Source organism: Pan troglodytes, chromosome 23 (genome assembly GCF_028858775.2).
Source record: "Pan troglodytes isolate AG18354 chromosome 23, NHGRI_mPanTro3-v2.0_pri, whole genome shotgun sequence".
Taxonomy (NCBI): Eukaryota; Metazoa; Chordata; class Mammalia; order Primates; family Hominidae; genus Pan; species Pan troglodytes.
In genome coordinates, this window is record NC_086016.1 from 47,783,192 (window position 1) to 47,800,794 (window position 17,603).

The window sequence follows — 17,603 nt, forward strand, 5'->3', positions numbered from 1 at the left end:
GAGGAGTGGATATTTTACCCCCAGAAGACTCTTAAGTGGGTCAGAACAACACATGAATCTAATTAACTGCAAAATCACCTTGACCTCAAGGTGGAAAATTCATTCCATATTAAGATACTCCAATGAAAGGCCTACATTCATTGTAATAATAAAATGCCCATAAGAGACACTCCATATTTGAATATTAATTCTATCTCATTATCAGATTCCCAGAGAGATATTAAAATCCAAAGATTACATTGCATTTTAAATTAAAGTCCAAAGGCATTAAAGTCCAATTCTCTTGCCCATGTGTGTTCAAATAAATTGAAATTCAAAATATATTCTCCCTGATTTCTTATTCTGCACAATCCCAGTTAGAGGGGCTCTTAATGCCTGTATAGGGTCAGGATTTTTTTGTAACAGCTGCAGCCTGGACTGTCTCTTGCCGGAATGTGTGTGGTTCTTTCAGGAACACCCAATACCAAACCTCTGATATGCCTCACTTCTTAAAATTAATAAAGTTAACAGGACACAAGATTATCAAAACATTGCCCCCCCACCCCGGCCCCACACATACACCAGAGTTAGAAAACAAGCCAATTCCTGGTCTTCTAATAGTTACTCCAAGCAAAAGTATGTCCCCAGAAACCAATACTTCTTACTTGTTGCCAACTAGCAGACCATAGCAGAAAGTCTGTGATATCTGAGGGAAAGATGGAGAAAGTCTTCATTTCTGCTTCAGCAGATTTCAGTTAGTCTCTGACAGTTGGGGGGCTACACATTTGGGAGCAATCTCCTCAGTAATTTCTTGGATCTTGCTGTCAGTAATTCCAGTGAGTCAAGACCATGCCTTGCTTCTCTCATGGGTTTTGTAGGACCCAATCACAGTTTCTGTTCAAATAGCCACTGAAACATCTACTCTTTTCTAAAATTCACTGTAAGTGTGTTAGAACACAGTGCATTTTCATTGCTCTTTATATCTTTTTATCCTGACCTTCTAGATCTTATTTCCCATTTCATTTATTTTTATTGTTTATTTTTCAAGACAGAGTCTCTCTCTCCCTCTCTCTGTCGCCCAATCTGCAGTGCAGTGGCACAGACATAGCTTACTGTACTCTCGAACTCCTGGGCTCAACCCATCTTCATGCCTTAGCCTCCCCAGTAGCTGGGACTACAGTTACGCACTATCACACCCAGCTAATTTTTTAAAAAATTATTTGTTGAGATGGGGTCTCTCTATGTTGCCCAGGCTGGTCTCAAACTCCTGGCCTCAAGCCAGCCTCCCTCTTTGGCCTCCCAAAGTGCTCTTACTCCAAAAAACATTACTTTTTTCCAGCTAAATCAGCCTTATTGCTTTAGTTTGTTTTTATTCTTTTGTTGTTTCTGTTCTGATAGTAAGACTGAAATACTTTTTACATCATTCTAGTTCCTCTTTGATTTTCTGAGCATCCTTGATTTCTAGAGATAGAACATTTTAAACAAAGACCTTTTAAAATTATAGTATTTTATTGAATTTATTTTTCTATATCAGTGCCAGGAGACAGTATCCTTGTGTTTTTTTTCTAGTCTTAGCATCTATGTAAACTTTCCTTTACCTATGACATTTACTATGGGTTTCTGACACATAGCCTTTTTGAAGTTAAAAAAGTTCTCTAGTTTTCTGATAATCAAAAAAAATCATAAATAGGGGCTAAGCATGGTCGGGTACTTTTTCTATGATGGTTGATATTATTATGAGTACATTAATGAGGTTCATTGTAGATTTTCTGATCCACTTGAATCTATTCTTGCATTTTTGAGAAAAGTCTGCCTGAACATGATGTATTATTGTAGCATCTTTGATTTAGTTATGCTAATATTATTTCTAGAATATTTTAGGGGAAGGAGATCTATTTTCATAAGTTAAAAAGGCCTTTAATTTCTTTACAGTGGTCTATCTTTCCTGGTTTTGGAACAAAGTCATACTAGCCTTGTAAAATGAGTTGGAAATCTTTCCTTATTTTTCTGTTGTTTGGGAACAACTTGTATACAAAATACACGTTCTGTTTCTTGAAAATTGGGTGGAACTCGCTTGAGAGCTATTTGCGTCTTTGTGTTTGTTAGTGAGTCTTGGTCATTTTAGTATCTTTAAAAATTTTTGTTCTTTTAATATTTTTTCTAATTTTTTTCTCAGGCACAGTTTATTTTGGAATTCAGATAAGAACTGACACTTACAAACATTCCAAATGTTAATAAACATTTTTTCTTCAAGGCAATTACCTTTTCTTAAGATCAATCTTAGCACTATCCTTTGCAAAAACAAAAATTTTTAAAAAGTCCAAATAGATTAAAATAGAAGTCAATTCTACCCTTCTCATAGAAATTATTCTGAAAGAATTAGAAGATTCAATGATATAAATTAGATTAAGAGGAGGTAGACTTAAATTTAGTACCTAAAATATAATTATATTTCACTAAATAAGACCGTTATTCTTCTAAAGAGGTCCTCTAAGCTGACTTTTACTCTGCTGTAGTTTCATCTCACTAAGAGGGAGGGCAGTAAATCAACTGGTCTTACCAAAAAGTTTCCACTTTTTAGTAGTGAGCCCTCTAGCTTCAGATAACTTAGAAGTTTATCTTTTCCCCCTTGGTAACCACTTTTTCTCCACCATTCTTGTAGTTGTTGTAATAGAGCCCTGGTTTCTTTTCCCCCAAGAAATGTCCACTTTTCTGGTGTCATGCCCACTGAACAGGAACTGTAGGAAGGGACCACAGCTGCCTTTCCTTTAGGGGATGGTGCTCTCCTTGGCTCTTCAGTAGTTCACGTATGTGAGAAGTCACGGCAAGTTCCCTAAAGTCCCTGAGAAAGTCTTGGTAGGGTTTCAGTGGCTCTGAACTATCTATTGCTTTAATTCAGTCTTTTTTATTTTTAACTATAAACAAGCCAAGGTTTTTCTCTTCTTTTGAAGTCGTCAACCTCCAATCCAATTTTGTGACATCATTCTGTACTTTGAATAATGAGGCCAAAAGAGTCATTGGCTTTGGTGAAAAACCTTCGACATTTTTACTGACTTTGTTAAATTCTTCTAAACTTGCATTGGCTGTTATACCTACATAAGGAGCCACATGAAGATCATAGATAAGGTGAATCAAATGATTTACATGTTTACTGACAAGAGCTTTTTTAGTTCCACCCAAATGCTTTCTCCTAATAGCCCAGCCAGGCCTTTTGCAGGCTCTGCAGTTGCTTCTCAGGACCGTGGTCACCAGGTTTGTCTACAGTTCTCCCACAAAACCTGACATATCTTAAAATTCAAAAACAATTGTATTGTACTCTGTTGATGTCCAACAAACTTTTCTTATTTTAAAAAATCTCCATAACTATTAAATTAGATAAAATACCATCAAAACCCAAAGACATAGAATTGTTTGCCAGAGAGCTTTGTGTTCAGCATCTCCTAGTCAGTTGTGAATTTGTCCTCAGCATGTCTTCCATCAGTGACAACATCAATCCAGAGTGTAGTAATTTAAAAATTGTCTTCACGAAGCCTGGCAGTAATTGTTGTGTGCTTTTCTGCTGTCCGTCATCCAAATACCAGCTGACGGAAACATCTACTGCATTTGAATAAGGGTAACAATGGTAGCAGAGTCCACATCTTGAGGTCTTATTCCATTTAATAAATCTCTCACTGCTCCTTCTACTATTCTGAATTCACGATTCTCTTTAACAAATAATTCTGTCAGGCTCTTCAATCTTTTTGTGACAAATGACTAGAACTCTGGAGCCTGCACCTTCATTTTAGGCAGCTATTGCTTCAGAAGTCACAGTCTATTCCACCAGCCTTTGCCAAGGATGCAGGTGCCACAGCATCTCAAGAGAAGTCACCAATCACACAGCTCCATGCTGAGGCCCTCTTGCCTGCTACTGAGGAGCTCTTGCCACCCCCGACTCCTGCCTTTCCCCAGTGATGCAGGACAGGCAAGCCCCCAAATTGGGACTTAGCCTGGGAAGGTTCTTGGCTTTACCTGGGAAATAATTCAAGGGTGAGCTGGTGGTGGTAAACAGCAACTTTGATTGAAGCAGCAGTGTATAGCAGCAGCAGAGGTGCTGCTCCTTGCAGAGCAGGGCTGCCCTATAGGCAGTGTGCCCAGAATAGCAGCTCAGAGGCAGGTCTGCACTCATATTTATACCCACTTTTAACTATATGTGAATTAAGGGGCAGTTTATGCAGAAATTTCTAGGAAAAGGGTAGCAACTCTCAGGTCATCAGGTTGTTGCTATGGAAAGGGGCGGTAACTTCTGGGTGTTGCCATGGCAATGGTAAACTGACATGACATATTGGTGGGTATGTCTTATGGAAAATGTCTTCCACCCCTGACCTACCTGTTTTAGTTAGTCCTCAATTTGGTCAGGTGTCCGAGCCCTGCCTCCTACCTCTCCAGGACACGGGCAGTAGCCTGGCTGGGCACTTTAAAAAGGACAGTTGTATCCAAGCCTTTGATTTTTTCTGTCAATTTTAACATTTTCTGCTTTTCTCAGGAATATCTATTTCATCTAGATTTTCACATTTTTTTCATAAAATTGTTCATATTTTAATATTTTATCTAGGTTGTCTAAAACCTGTTTCTCCCTTTTAATTATATTCTTTCTTAAAAAAAAAAAAAAAGGATGTCTCTTTTTTCCTTCCTCAGTCTTTCTGGAATTTTCCATTCTATTAATGTTTACAAATAACCAGCTTTTGGTTTTGGCTAATCTTCTCTGTAGTGTTGTTACTCTAATTCACTGACTTTCTTGCCTGTCAGTTTATAAGAACAAAGATAAAAATGATAACAGGCTTTCCTTCAGAAATGATGCAAGACAGGAATCAATGGAATGACATCTTTAAAATACTAAAGGAAAACTGTTAATCTAGAATTATGTATCCAGCCAAAATATCCTTCAAAAATGAAGGTCAAAAAAAAGAAGGCAAAATGTCCTGTAAGAAATGTTAAATGAAGTTCAACAAGGTGAAAGTAAATGATAGCACATGGAAACCTGACCTATACAAATATATACAAAGGATCAGAATCCCTGGAAAAGTTAAATATATGGGTAAAAAGAAAATATTTCTATTCTCACTTTTAATTTTCTTTGAAATGTAATTGGCTCTTTAAAGTAATCATAATGGCAATATATTAGGGGATTTTTTAATGTGTATATAGAAGAAAAATATATGAGAGTAATTGCCCAAAGATTAAACAGAGTATACAGTTACAACATTCTTATACTGTATGTGGGGTGGTATGGTATTATTTGCAGATAGACTGCAACAAGGTAAAGATGTATACTCTAAACTCCAGTGCAACCACTTTTAGAAAAAGAGAGAGACAGTTAACAAGCCAATATTGGAGAAATAAGTGGAATATTTAAAAATGCTCAGTCTCAAAAGAGTCTGGAAAATAAGAACAAAGAATAGTCAAGACAAATGGAAAACAGATGGCAGAATGATAAACTCAATCATGTTGATAAATGTATTAAATGTAAATGGCTTAAATATCCAACTAAAAGACTATTAGAATGGATTCTATTCTATTCTATTCTATTTATTTTTGAGATGAAGTCTCTCTATGTTGCCCAGGCTGGAGTGCAGTGGTGTGATCTCAGCTCACTGCAACCTCTGCCTACCAGGTTCAAGCAATTCTCCTGCCTCAGCCTCCCAAGTAGCTGAGATTACAGGTTCACCACCACACCCAGCTAATTTTTGTATTTTTAGTAGAGATGGTGTTTCGGGAAGTCAGGGACCCTGAACAGAGGGACTGGCTGAAGCCATGGCAGAAGAACATAAATTGTTAAGATTTCATGGACATTTATTCCCCAAATTAATACTTTTATAATTTCTTACACCTGTCTTTACTGCAGTCTCTGAACATAAATTGTGAAGATTTCATGGACATTTATCACTTCCCTAATCAATACTCTTATAATTTCCTATGCCTGTCTTGTCTTTAATCTCTTAATCCCGTCATCTTCATAAGCTGAGGATGTATGTCACCTCAGGATCCCGTGATGATCACGTTATCTGCACAAATTGTTTGTAAAGCATGTGTGTTTGAACAATACGAAATCTGGGCACCTTGAAAAAGAACAGGGTAACAACGATTTTCAAGGAACAAGGGAGATAACCATAAGGCCTGACTGCCTGCAGGGCCGGGCAGAACAGAGTCATATTTCTCTTCTTTCAGAAAGTGAATAGGAGAAATATCGCTGAATTCTTTTCTCAGCAAGGAATAACCCTGGGAAACGAATGCATTCCCGGGGGAGGTCTCTAAAATGGCCGCTCTGGGAGTGTCTGTCTTATGCGGTTGTTGATAAGGGATGAAATACTCCCTGGTCTCCTGCAGCGCCCTCAGGCTTGCTAGGATTAGGAAATTCCAGCCTGGCGAATTCTAGTCAGACCAGTTGTCTGCTCTCGAACCCTGTTTCCTGTTAAGATGTTTATCAATGACAGTGTGTGCCCAGCAGGACATGGACCTTCATCAGTAATTCTAGTTTCGCCCTGGCCTTGTGATCTCACTCTGCCTCTCTGCCCTTGTGGTATTTCATTGCCTTTGAAGCATGTGATCTCTGTGACCCACACCCTGTTTGTACACCCCTCCCCTTTTGAAACCCCTAATAAAAAGTTACTGCTTTTGCGGCTCAAGGGGCATCACGGAACCTGCCAACATGTGATATCACTCCCAGAGACCTAGCTGTAAAATTTCTCTCTTTTGTACTCTTTCTCTTTATTTCTCAGACCGGCCGACTCTTAGGGAAAATAGAAAAGAACCTACGTTGAAATATTGGGGGCTGGTTCCCCCGATAGATGGAGTTTCACGGTGTTGGTCAGACTGGTCTCGAACTCCTGACCTCAAATGATCCTCCCACCTTCCGCCTCCCAAAGCATTGAGATTATAGGCGTGTGCCACTGTGCCTGGCCTGTACTGGATTTTGAAAGGCAAGACTCAATTATATGCTATGATAAGAAATATACTTTGAATATAAAGATGAAGATACCTTAAGAGTGAAAGAATGATATACCATGTAAACACTTATAAGAAAGCTGGAGTGGCTATATTAAAATTAGACAAAATAGACCTAAGGACAAAGAATTTCCCTAGATGTAAAAGAGTGATATTTCATAATGATTAAAGGGTCAGTTCATCAAGAAGACATAATAGCCTAAACATACATTGCTAATAGCAGAATTTCAAATAACTGAAACCAAAACTGACACCTGAAAGAAAAAATCGATCTGCAGTCATAATCGGAGATCTCAGCATTCTTATCTTTATAAATTACAGAACAAGCTGAAAGAAAAGCAGGAGGAATATGGAAAACTGGAATACCATCAGCCACCTTGATCAAGTGAAATTTAGTGAACACTGCACCAATAACAGCATGTATGTTCTTTCCAGTACACATAGAACATTCACCAAGACAGACCATATGCTGGGGCCATAACAGAGCTCAATAAATGTAGAAGAACTGAAAACATAGACTATACTCTGTCTCTATAGCAGAATTATAAGTTAAAACTATAAAATATCTCTAAAATCCCAAGATATTTGAAAATTAAACAGTACACTTCTAAATAACCCACATGTCATAGACACAATCATATTGAAATTAGAAAATATTTTGAACCGAATAAAAATGAAAAATGGCATACCTAAATTGTAAGATGGGGATAAAGTAGTGTTTAGGAAATTTAAAATACATGAGAAAACAAGACAGATTTAAGATCAGTCATCTTAGTTTCCAACTTAAGGTAATAAAACCAAGAGTAGATTAAACCAATGTAAGTAGAAGAAAAGAATTAAAGATAAGAATGGAAATCTTTGAAGTAGAAAATAAAATAGACATAGAGTGGAGAAAATCCATGTAATCAGAAGCTGGATGCATATTTAAAAAGATTGATCAATCTTTCCAGATAAATCTGTCTACCTGTCAAGAAAATGAGACAAAATATAAATGACCTCTATCAGCAGTGAAAGAGGAGACATCATTATAGATATTACAGACATTAAAAAGATAATAAGAGAATAGCATAAACAACTTGATGCCAAAAATTTTTGACAAAATAGATGATATGAACAGTTTTCTTGAAAGAAACAAAAACTGAATAAAGGATAAATATTTTTTAAAATTAAATGTGTAGTTTAAAATGTTTCTACAACAAAATCTCCAGGCACACATAGTTTCAGCAGTGAATTCTGTCAAGCATTTAAGAAGGAAAGCATATACCCAATCTTTCTCTTTCATAAAATAGAGGAGGGAACACTTCTCAACTTATTTTATGAAGCCACCATTACTCTGTTCCCAAATCCGGACAAAAACCTTAAAAGGGAACAAACAAAGTAACTACAGAGCAGTGTCTCTCATGGTCAGAAACATAAAAACACTTTTCAAAATATCAGCAAAGTGGATCTTGTAATACAGAAAGTGATAATGTATCATGAACCTATGATGGTTTATCTCAGCCGTGCACTGTTGGTTTAATGTTAGAAAAGCAGACACTTTAATTCTCCCATATGAACAGAATAAGAGGGAGGAAACAATATGATTATCTCAATAGAGGAAAAGCATTCAGAACAAAATTTACACTCATTCACGTCAAAATTTGCCACAAACTAACAGTATAAAGGAACTTTCTCATCCTGAAAAAGGCATCTATGAAAAAAAAATTCAACAGCTAGTTTCATACTTTATGATGAAACACTGCTCTCTCTCTGACATCAGGAACAAGGCAAGAATTTCTGCTCTCACCACTCCAGTAAACAACGTGCTGAAGGTCCAGAGCAACTCACTAAGCCAAGAAAAATCAGATGCATGCAGATTGGAAAGAAGTAAAACTGGCTTTATTCATAAATGAGGTGATCGTGTGTGTTAAGGAACTGATAAAGTTATGAGAAGTGAATTTTGAATGGTTACAAGATATGTAAATGAAAATTAATTATATAAAACTAGCAAATAGTAAGAAAAAATTTAAATGCCACATACAATAGCATCATAAAACATGAAATATTTAGGAATAAACTTTAACGAAATATGTGCAAGACCTATACTCTGAAAACAATAAAACATTGCTGAGAGAAGTTAAAATTTAACAGACAGCTCAATATTGTTAAGTATAAGATCTCCCCAAGTTGACCTCTATAGAGTGAATGCTATACCAGTCAGAATGCCAGGAGACATTTGTGTTTTGTTTTTTGTTTTTTTTTTTTGAGACGGAGTTTCACTCTTGTTACTCGGGCTGGTGTGATCTCAGCTCACTGCAACCCCCGCCTCCCAGGTTCAAGAGATTCTCCTGCCTCAGCCTCCCGAGTAGCTGGGATTACAGGTGCCTGCCACCACGCCCGTCCCAGGAAACATTTTTTATAAAAATTGATGAGCTGGTTTTAAAATTTGAAAATGCCAAAGACCTGGAATAGCTGTTATGGGTTGAATTGTACCCCCCAAAATTCATATGTTGAATTGCTAAACCCCAATACCTTACAACGTGACCTTATTTGGAAACAGTGTCATTGCCAATGTAATTACTTAAGACGAGATCATACCGGAGGAGGATGGGCCCCTAATCCAGTATGAGTGGTGTCCTTATAAAAAGGGGAAATTTGGGCACAGATGACACACAGAATGAGAATGTCATGTGAAAATACAGACAGAGATCTAAAAACCAAGGACACCAAAGTTTGCCAGCAAACTATCAGTAGCTAAAGAGAGACCTAGAACAAATTCTCCTTCATAGTCCTCAGAAAGAACCACCCTTGCCAACATCTTGATCTTGGACTTCTACCATCCAGAAGTGTAAAACAATAAATTCCTGTTTTTTATACCATTTGGTTTGTGGTACTTTGTTAAGGCAGCCCTACCAAACTAATACAATTGCCAAAACAATTTTGAAAACAAAACAAAGAGGATTATATTACTTCTTTCATGACTTACTATAAAGCTAATTAAGATAGTATGGTATTTATGTAAATATAGATGTATATACCAGTGGAACAGAATAGAGTCCAGACTCAGTGGAGAAAAGATATATTTTTCAACAATGGCACTGGAATGATTTTATATCCTTATGGAGTAAAAAAGAACCTAGACTCTTAATTTATACCAAACAAAAATTGATTTAAAATAGCAACATAAAAGCTGGGAATACAAAACTTGTAGAAGAAAACATTATGGATATATTGAAGTAGGCCAGGACTTTTTAGAATTTAAAAAATACCATGAAAAAATGTTTTGGTAAATTGTATCTCATCTATATTAAAAAGTCAATGCTCTTTGAAACGTATTATTAAAAAATTGAAAAAACAAGCCATCGTATACGAGAAAATATTTGCAATACATATATCCGACACAGGACTTACTCATATGCAGAATATGTAAAGAACCTCTTACAACTCAATGAGAAGAAAACAACCCAGTTAATAAAATGAGCAAAATATTTGAATAACATTTCACTAATGAAACAGAAATGTCCCATAAGCACCTGAAGATACTTTACATTATTAGCCATCAGGGAAATGTAAATTAAGACCACAGTGTGATGCTGCCTAAAACGTCTGACAACATATCAAGTGTTGGTAAGGATCTAGAGTAACTCCAATACATTGTAGGGGAGAATGTAAAATGGTACAACTACTTTGGAAAATACTGTGGCAGTTCTTAATAAAGTTGAACATATACTTCATATGACCCAGCAATTTCATTCGTAGGTATCCACCCAAAAAATGAAAACATGCACCCATGAAAAGATGCAGATGCATGTGTTCATAGCATCTCCATTCATTGCAGATAAAACTGGTATCAACCCAGTGGCCATCAACACATGAGTGGATAAATAAATGGTAGTATATTCATAATCAGAAATAAACAAAAATCAATGATACATGTAACAACGTGGATGAATCTCGAAAACATTGGAAAACACTTTTCATTAAACCCATTTGTGTTATAGAACAGACAAAATTTACCTGTAATGACAGAAACAGATGCCTAAGAGGAGATGGGGCGGGGGCGAGGTGAGCTGCAGTGATTGCAGAGCTGCGCAAGGAGCTTTTGGGGGTGATGGAAACATTCCATGTCTTGATTTGTTTGTGGCTGTGCAGATGCACTTGGCAGTTTATGTAAATTATACCTCAATAAAATGCCTTTTAGAAGTAAAGAAAACGAAGCACCAAAGGGGATAGTGTGTGGAGGGCAGTGCGTTAGGTTTCAGGCGTTTCTTCTGAGCAGGTCTCACAGGTTGGCTTGGTGGGTGTTGTTTGGCTTTGGGGAGATCAGGCGTTTTCACCTTGGCTGTATGTTAGAGTCACCTGGAGAGTTTGTCTAAAACACTGATGCGCAGAGATGCAGATTCATTTGTTCTGGGGTTGGGACCACAGCACTGGCACTTTTTAAAACCCTCCCCCAAGTGATTCTAAGTTGTAGCCTAGGCTGAGGAGCACTGGCCAGACTTTGGCTCTGAGTTTTCTCTCTAGAGAGTGTCTGCAATGCCCAAGCCACTTCTTTTTTACTTCTGCTTGAGTCACACCATATGTTGCTGCCCAGGCATTGTGGACAAAAGCAGCAGCTCAGGCCTGAAATGCCCACTGCTAAGTGGCACAAAACACCATGGAAACAAATGCAACACAAAGATCAATGGTACTATATTTTTGTGAGACTTAGAATTGCTGTGTAAGGCTAAAGCCAGCAAAAGAGTATGGATGGAAATTACAAATCCAGACATACACCCAGTTCATGAGACAGTCAAGAACAACATTACACTAACTTAGAGTAACCCCATATCTACCAAATTTCTTATGATTGTAGAAGTAGATCTTTCCATATTCAAACTTTGCTGAAGGACAACTAGTGGTTGGTGAAGGATTACCATATCCAGCTCTTTTCAAATGTGGATGGTAAAGGAAACCTTTAGAATCTCAGAGCCAATTGAAAATAATATTACAAATCATTGCCATTTCCTGTGGTCTCATGATGTGCTGGGCACCATGCTGGATGCTTTCCCATACAGTCCTCACTGTACACCTGGGAGGTGGGTATGGCCCTCTTGTTCCATGTAAGAAAATTTAGACTTAATGAAGTTCAGAAACCTCCCCAAGGTCACACAGCTAATAGGCTCTGTTTTCTGTCAACCTGGTAGGTTTTCCCAAAGGAGCTTGGTTATTAGAGTTGGGCCTGTACCCTTAGCGGAGTGCCTACTCTGGCATTATTGGCTAATGTGGGAAAGAACAGTTAGCAAATCTATTTGTTGTCCTCTGTTTACACTTCATTTCCAGAGGCTAAATGTTAATTTGTTTAAGCCAGGCTTATTGTCTCCTGGAGATGCACTACCACGGGAAAGTGTTGACTGAGCTTGGCTCCTCAGTGTGAACTGTAACTTGTGACTCATTAATTACGGGCCTACAATCAACTCCCAACATGTTAGTAAAGAAACAAACAACTTTCTTGTTTAATGAAGTGCTGACAGAAGAAAACTTAATTGTTTCTCTCCTGCCCCAACATTAGCTTGACACTTGTAGTTACAGCAGTAAACTTGGACTTTGTAAAAACAAAATTGTATCGTCAGTCACCCTTCCTGAAGATGCTGTATTGGTGTCTGCTTTTCCCAGTGACCTTAACCTGTGTTCATTCTTAAGTATGTAATTGTGTATTTGTCATACTGCCGCTGTAATCCTTGTCCAGAATAGGTCATTTATGTTGTAAACGTTTAACGAACTTCTATAAATGGTTCCCTTGTATCCTTTCCTAATGCAGCTGTATGAATAAGAAATATTTATCCAGGAACGCATACCCTCAGTTGACCCACAACTCCAGTGGAACCATGATTTTTAAGAACTCTTTAGTTCACCTTTATTGCCTGCTTAAATTTCAGTTTTTAGTGTGTGATTTCATTTCCTTCAAAGAACATCTTACCCATTTAGCATATCTCAAGAGTTCTACTTTTTTTTTGTAGAAAGTGAGGTGTTTTCCATGCATTGAATAATAAATCCCGAATACTTTTATTTCTCACTAATCAAAAAAAACCTGGTTTTTGAAAATAAATTCGAAACTTTGCCTAATGCAGAGAAGAAGTGTAAATTCAGCCCTGTTGAAGTAATTATTCAGTTTCGTCATGCATTTAGGAGCTACTGCCCAACCCCTTGTTCCTAAATGAACTAATTGCATTTAACAGTGTGAATGTCACCAACTACTGCTATCACTCCCAGTGCTCTTTATTGAGTATTTACTGTGTGCTAAACACACTCACAGTTACTCTTTGAAGAAGGCACTATCATCCCCATTTTACAGAGGAGGAAACCAAGTCTTAGGGGTTTCTTGACTTGCCCAAGGCCAACAGATCTCATAGCCAGGCTTTGACCCCAGCAGCCTGGCTCCACAGTGGCCACTCTTAATCCCTATGCCGCACTGCCTCCCAGTTCCATGAGCTTCATGTTTCATCTTATCTTCCAGCTTTTGCACATACTCTTCCCCCTGCCCAAAACACTCCCACAGTCCCCTTTGCCTTATTTAATTCCTGTTCATTCTTCTCATCTTAAGCTAAATGCCACTTCTTTAGGGAGGCCTTCTCTGTGAGCCCCATGCTATATGTTCTTCTAGCTAAACAAACTATGAGCGTGAAAACCAACCTCAATCTGGCGTGGAGATGCACCTATGTTCCAGAAGGGTTTGGATCACACATTTGTGGAGAGCTGGTGAAGATGAGCTGGATTCTTTCCTCTCAGTGACACTTACAGGGCCCTTGCTTCTTTTCTGGATTTCTCCTTATCTTCATCCCAGTATCGGTCAGCACAAGGCAAAGGCATTTGGCATCTCTTCTTTCCCATTTGCAGACTTTACTGTGCGTACGTACCCCATCCTGCTGGTAGATGTGGGGCAGGTTATCAGAGGAGAAGTGGGGGTGTGAGGGCATCCTTGGGAAGCTTTGGATACAGTCTCAGGTGGGGTCATTACCAACTTGGCCATAAAACTCTCTCTGTGCTTCTCAAACACATGATCCCCCCTCCAAGACCCACTCTCTATAGTGGTTGAACCCTCCATGCCAGTGCTTCCTAAACTAGCTGTGGTGAAGAGCCACTTATCTTTCCCTCAAACCATCCTGGACCTACATTTGGATAGGATATAGTATAAAATGAATGACTAGAAAAATAAATCTAAAAAAAGACATAAGAATTCAAGCCCAAATTTCATCGTAAGATTCAGCAGACACCGCATGGCTGTCATATTGTCGGCAGTTTCTCAGCTCCCTCCCTTCAGTGTCTGTTCCTACAAACTGACAGTGGTCTCCAGACCTCACCTTGAATAGCACTTATTAGGTCAGTGACCACAGGAAGGGGACTTCTGAGCCTCACTTTTTTATCTGTAAAAGGGAACCAATAATACTCTAGCATTTCAGAATTAAACGAAGTCATTAAAGCATCTGATTGCCTAGTATATGCCAGGTGTCTACTAAATAGTAGTTCATTTCCCATCACACCTTCAGTGCCTGGAAAAAATTACAGAAATTAGATGGTTACCAACTAATTTTTTCTCTTCTTCCTGGCCTTTGTAAAATAAGGATCGTTAATAGATTCCTAGCAAGCCTGTGCGTTAGAATCAGCTGGAGATCTGGTTTCTTTCAGCGGGACATGGCGTTTGGAATAGCTCATGTTCAGATGACTGAATGCAGTTTAAACACTTCTATGCGGTTCTGTATCATCTTAGGTTATGTATATCTCACTAGGGATGTAAAGTCAAAATACTGTTTAATTCTGAAAAGAACTTTATTTTATATTTCATTAATTTGTATGTTTTCAATTTTTATAACTTTAAATTTAATTTTTTAAAATTAGATAAAACACAGAGGATTCCAAAGTCAAAATTATACAAGGCACATTCACAGAGTCTCCATTCCTGTCTCCTCCACCCTATTCTCCTCTTTACCCTGTGGATAACCATTATTTGTTTTTGGTTTAACCTTCCATTGTTTCTTGTTCAGAGTATTTGAAAATACTCCTTTATCACACACAAGATTCTCATATAAGGCTATTAACATGTTGTAATCTGGCTACATATCCTGGCGATCCTCCCGCAGCAGTCCATCAGCAATCTTCTCCACTCACATTCACAGCCATATAGCAGTCTGCTGTGTTTGTACCATAGTTTATGTAAGCAGCCCCCATTCGTGGAGACTTGAGTTGTTTCATAATAAGTTGTGCTGCACCCAGTATCATTAGTCATCAGAAATGCGCATCAAAACCACAATGGCATACCACTTCACTTACACTAGAATGCCTAATACAAAAGACAGACAATAGCAAGTGTTTATGAGATTGTGGAGATGCTGGAACCCTCATACATTGCTGGGTGAAAATGTAAAATACTGTAAACACTGTGAAAACAGTCTGGCTGTTCCTCAAATGTTTATAACTCATATGATCCAGCAGTTTGACTCCTAGGTATATGCCCAAGAACAATGAATACTTATATCCACTCAAAAACATGTACATGCACATTCAGAGCAGCATTATCATGATAACCTAGAGGTGGAAATAACACAAATGTCCATTAGTGGGTGAATGGAAAAATGCAATGTGGCATATCCGTACAATGCACTGTTCACATTACTCAGCCATGAAAAGAAATGAAGCGCTGACATGCCACAACATGGGTGAACCTTGAGTGAAAGAAGCCACTTTCAAAACGCTACATGTCGTTCAGATTTTCTGACTCCGTTATAGGAAATGTCCAGAATAGGCAAATCCAGAGAGACAGGAAGTAGAAGGATAGTTGCCAAGGACTGGGGGGAGGGAGGAATAAGGAGTGACTGCCAGTGGGTGTGGAGTTTCTTTTAGGGGTGAGGAAAATGTTGGAAAATTGGATCATGCTAATGGTTATATAACTCTGTGAATATACTGAAAACCACCAAATTGCACACTTTAAAAGTGTGAATTTTATAGTTTGTGATGATGTCTCAGCAAAAAATGAACTGGGCCAGGCACAGTGACTCATGCCTATAATCCCAGTGCTTTGGGAGACCAAGGCAGGAGGATCACTTGAGGCTGGGAGTTTGAGACCAGCCTGGGCAACATAGTGAGACCTCATCTTTACAAAAAAATAAAATAACAAAGTAAACTATGCTGTAGTGAATAACCTTGTGTCACACATTATTTCATGCAGTAGTGTGCTTTTGATCTGTAATTTTAGAAATGGGGTTACTGGGTTATGTGTCATTTTGCTGCTTACAGCCAGTTCCCTTTCATGGGAGTTGTACCATTTTCCCTCCAGCAGTGTATGAGAGTGTCTGTTTCCCTGTGGCCTCACCAATAGCATTTGTTGTCAGACTTGGTTATTTGTTAGTCTGGCAGGTAAGAAATGTGTGTAATTATAATTTGCTTCCCTCTTACGAGCACGTTTGAACATATTCTGATGTCTTTTTAGTTTATTTGTATTTTCGGTGCCATGTATGTTTCATGTATCTCACCTGTTTTTCTATTGTATTGTTGGTGGTGTTTAAATTTTTACAAGTTCTTTATATATTAAAATATTAATCCTTTGTAAATATCTTCCAAATCCGTGATACCTTACAAATAATTTTCCCAGTTCTCATTTGCCTTAAAAAACAGTCAAATTTTAAAACCTTTCCCCTGTTGCTTCCGGATTGAATCATAGTTAGGAAAGCTTTTCCTATTCCCAGCTTAGAAGAGGAATTCACCCATGTTTTTTTTCTAGTACTGATTTTTTTTATTATTTAAGTTTAGATCTCATATCTATCTGGAGTTTATCCTGGTGAACAATGCTAGGAAGTGATCTACTTAGATTCTTTTTTATATGGCTACCTAATTGCCCCAATATTTTTTTTTAAGGTCCAGTGAAAATAAAATAAAATATCACTTTTTGTTCACATGTCTGTTTTATATAGTTCTGGGTTGATATAGGTATTTCAGATAATAGTGCAAACAATATTATAACATTGAGTAAGAAAACACAAAAGGAACAAGTCATCTGTAATCTCTGACTATAGCCATGCGGTTTTCAGTGTATAAACTTATCTTCTTTCTCTCTAGGTAAATGAGCTGGATGGTATCCCGTTGATCCTGGACAACTGCAACATCAGTGACAGTAACCCCTGTATCCTTGCATGTGAATTACCATGCACAAGTTTACAGCCGGGGCCCTTAGCAAAACAAGTCCCTTGCCTCATGTTCATTCAGTATGTAGCTGGCTGCCTTGCTTGCTTGTTTACTTGTTCCTGAGAACCAAATCATTTTCTCAGAGTTATGGTGCTAGAGTATCATTTCTGTAACCTTTGTAGTATGGTAAGCTAGTTTTTTCACGGTGAATAAGACATTCCAAATGAGCATGTGGCCAAAAAGCACTTTAAAACCTGGGGCAGAGGCAGCCCACGCAAGGCACTGTGCTGCGCATCACCGGTGTCACCTTTCCAGTGTGTGTGTGGTCTCTAGAGTAGACACGAACTATTGCATATTGTTTTGCTATAGAGATTCTGAGTATCCAGTCTTTTGGAAGCCCTATTTTAACAAGGGTTTGGCAACGTAGAAACATGAGGAGCTCTCTGGCTCCCTAGTAAGAGGAAGGAGCATCTCAGTGGTGCTGAATTCTCATCTTCGGAGGGTTTGTC

At 38.1% G+C, this 17,603-nt stretch overlaps 1 protein-coding gene across 1 annotated transcript in view; it reads left to right on the plus strand.

The window, feature by feature from the left end:
* Positions 1-17,603, plus strand: part of ATXN10 (ataxin 10) — a 175,272-nt gene that overhangs the window by 121,249 nt on the left and 36,420 nt on the right. Inside the window, 1 exon segment of the mRNA NM_001280473.1 lies at positions 17,029-17,092. Coding sequence (NP_001267402.1) covers positions 17,029-17,092 — 64 coding nt within the window.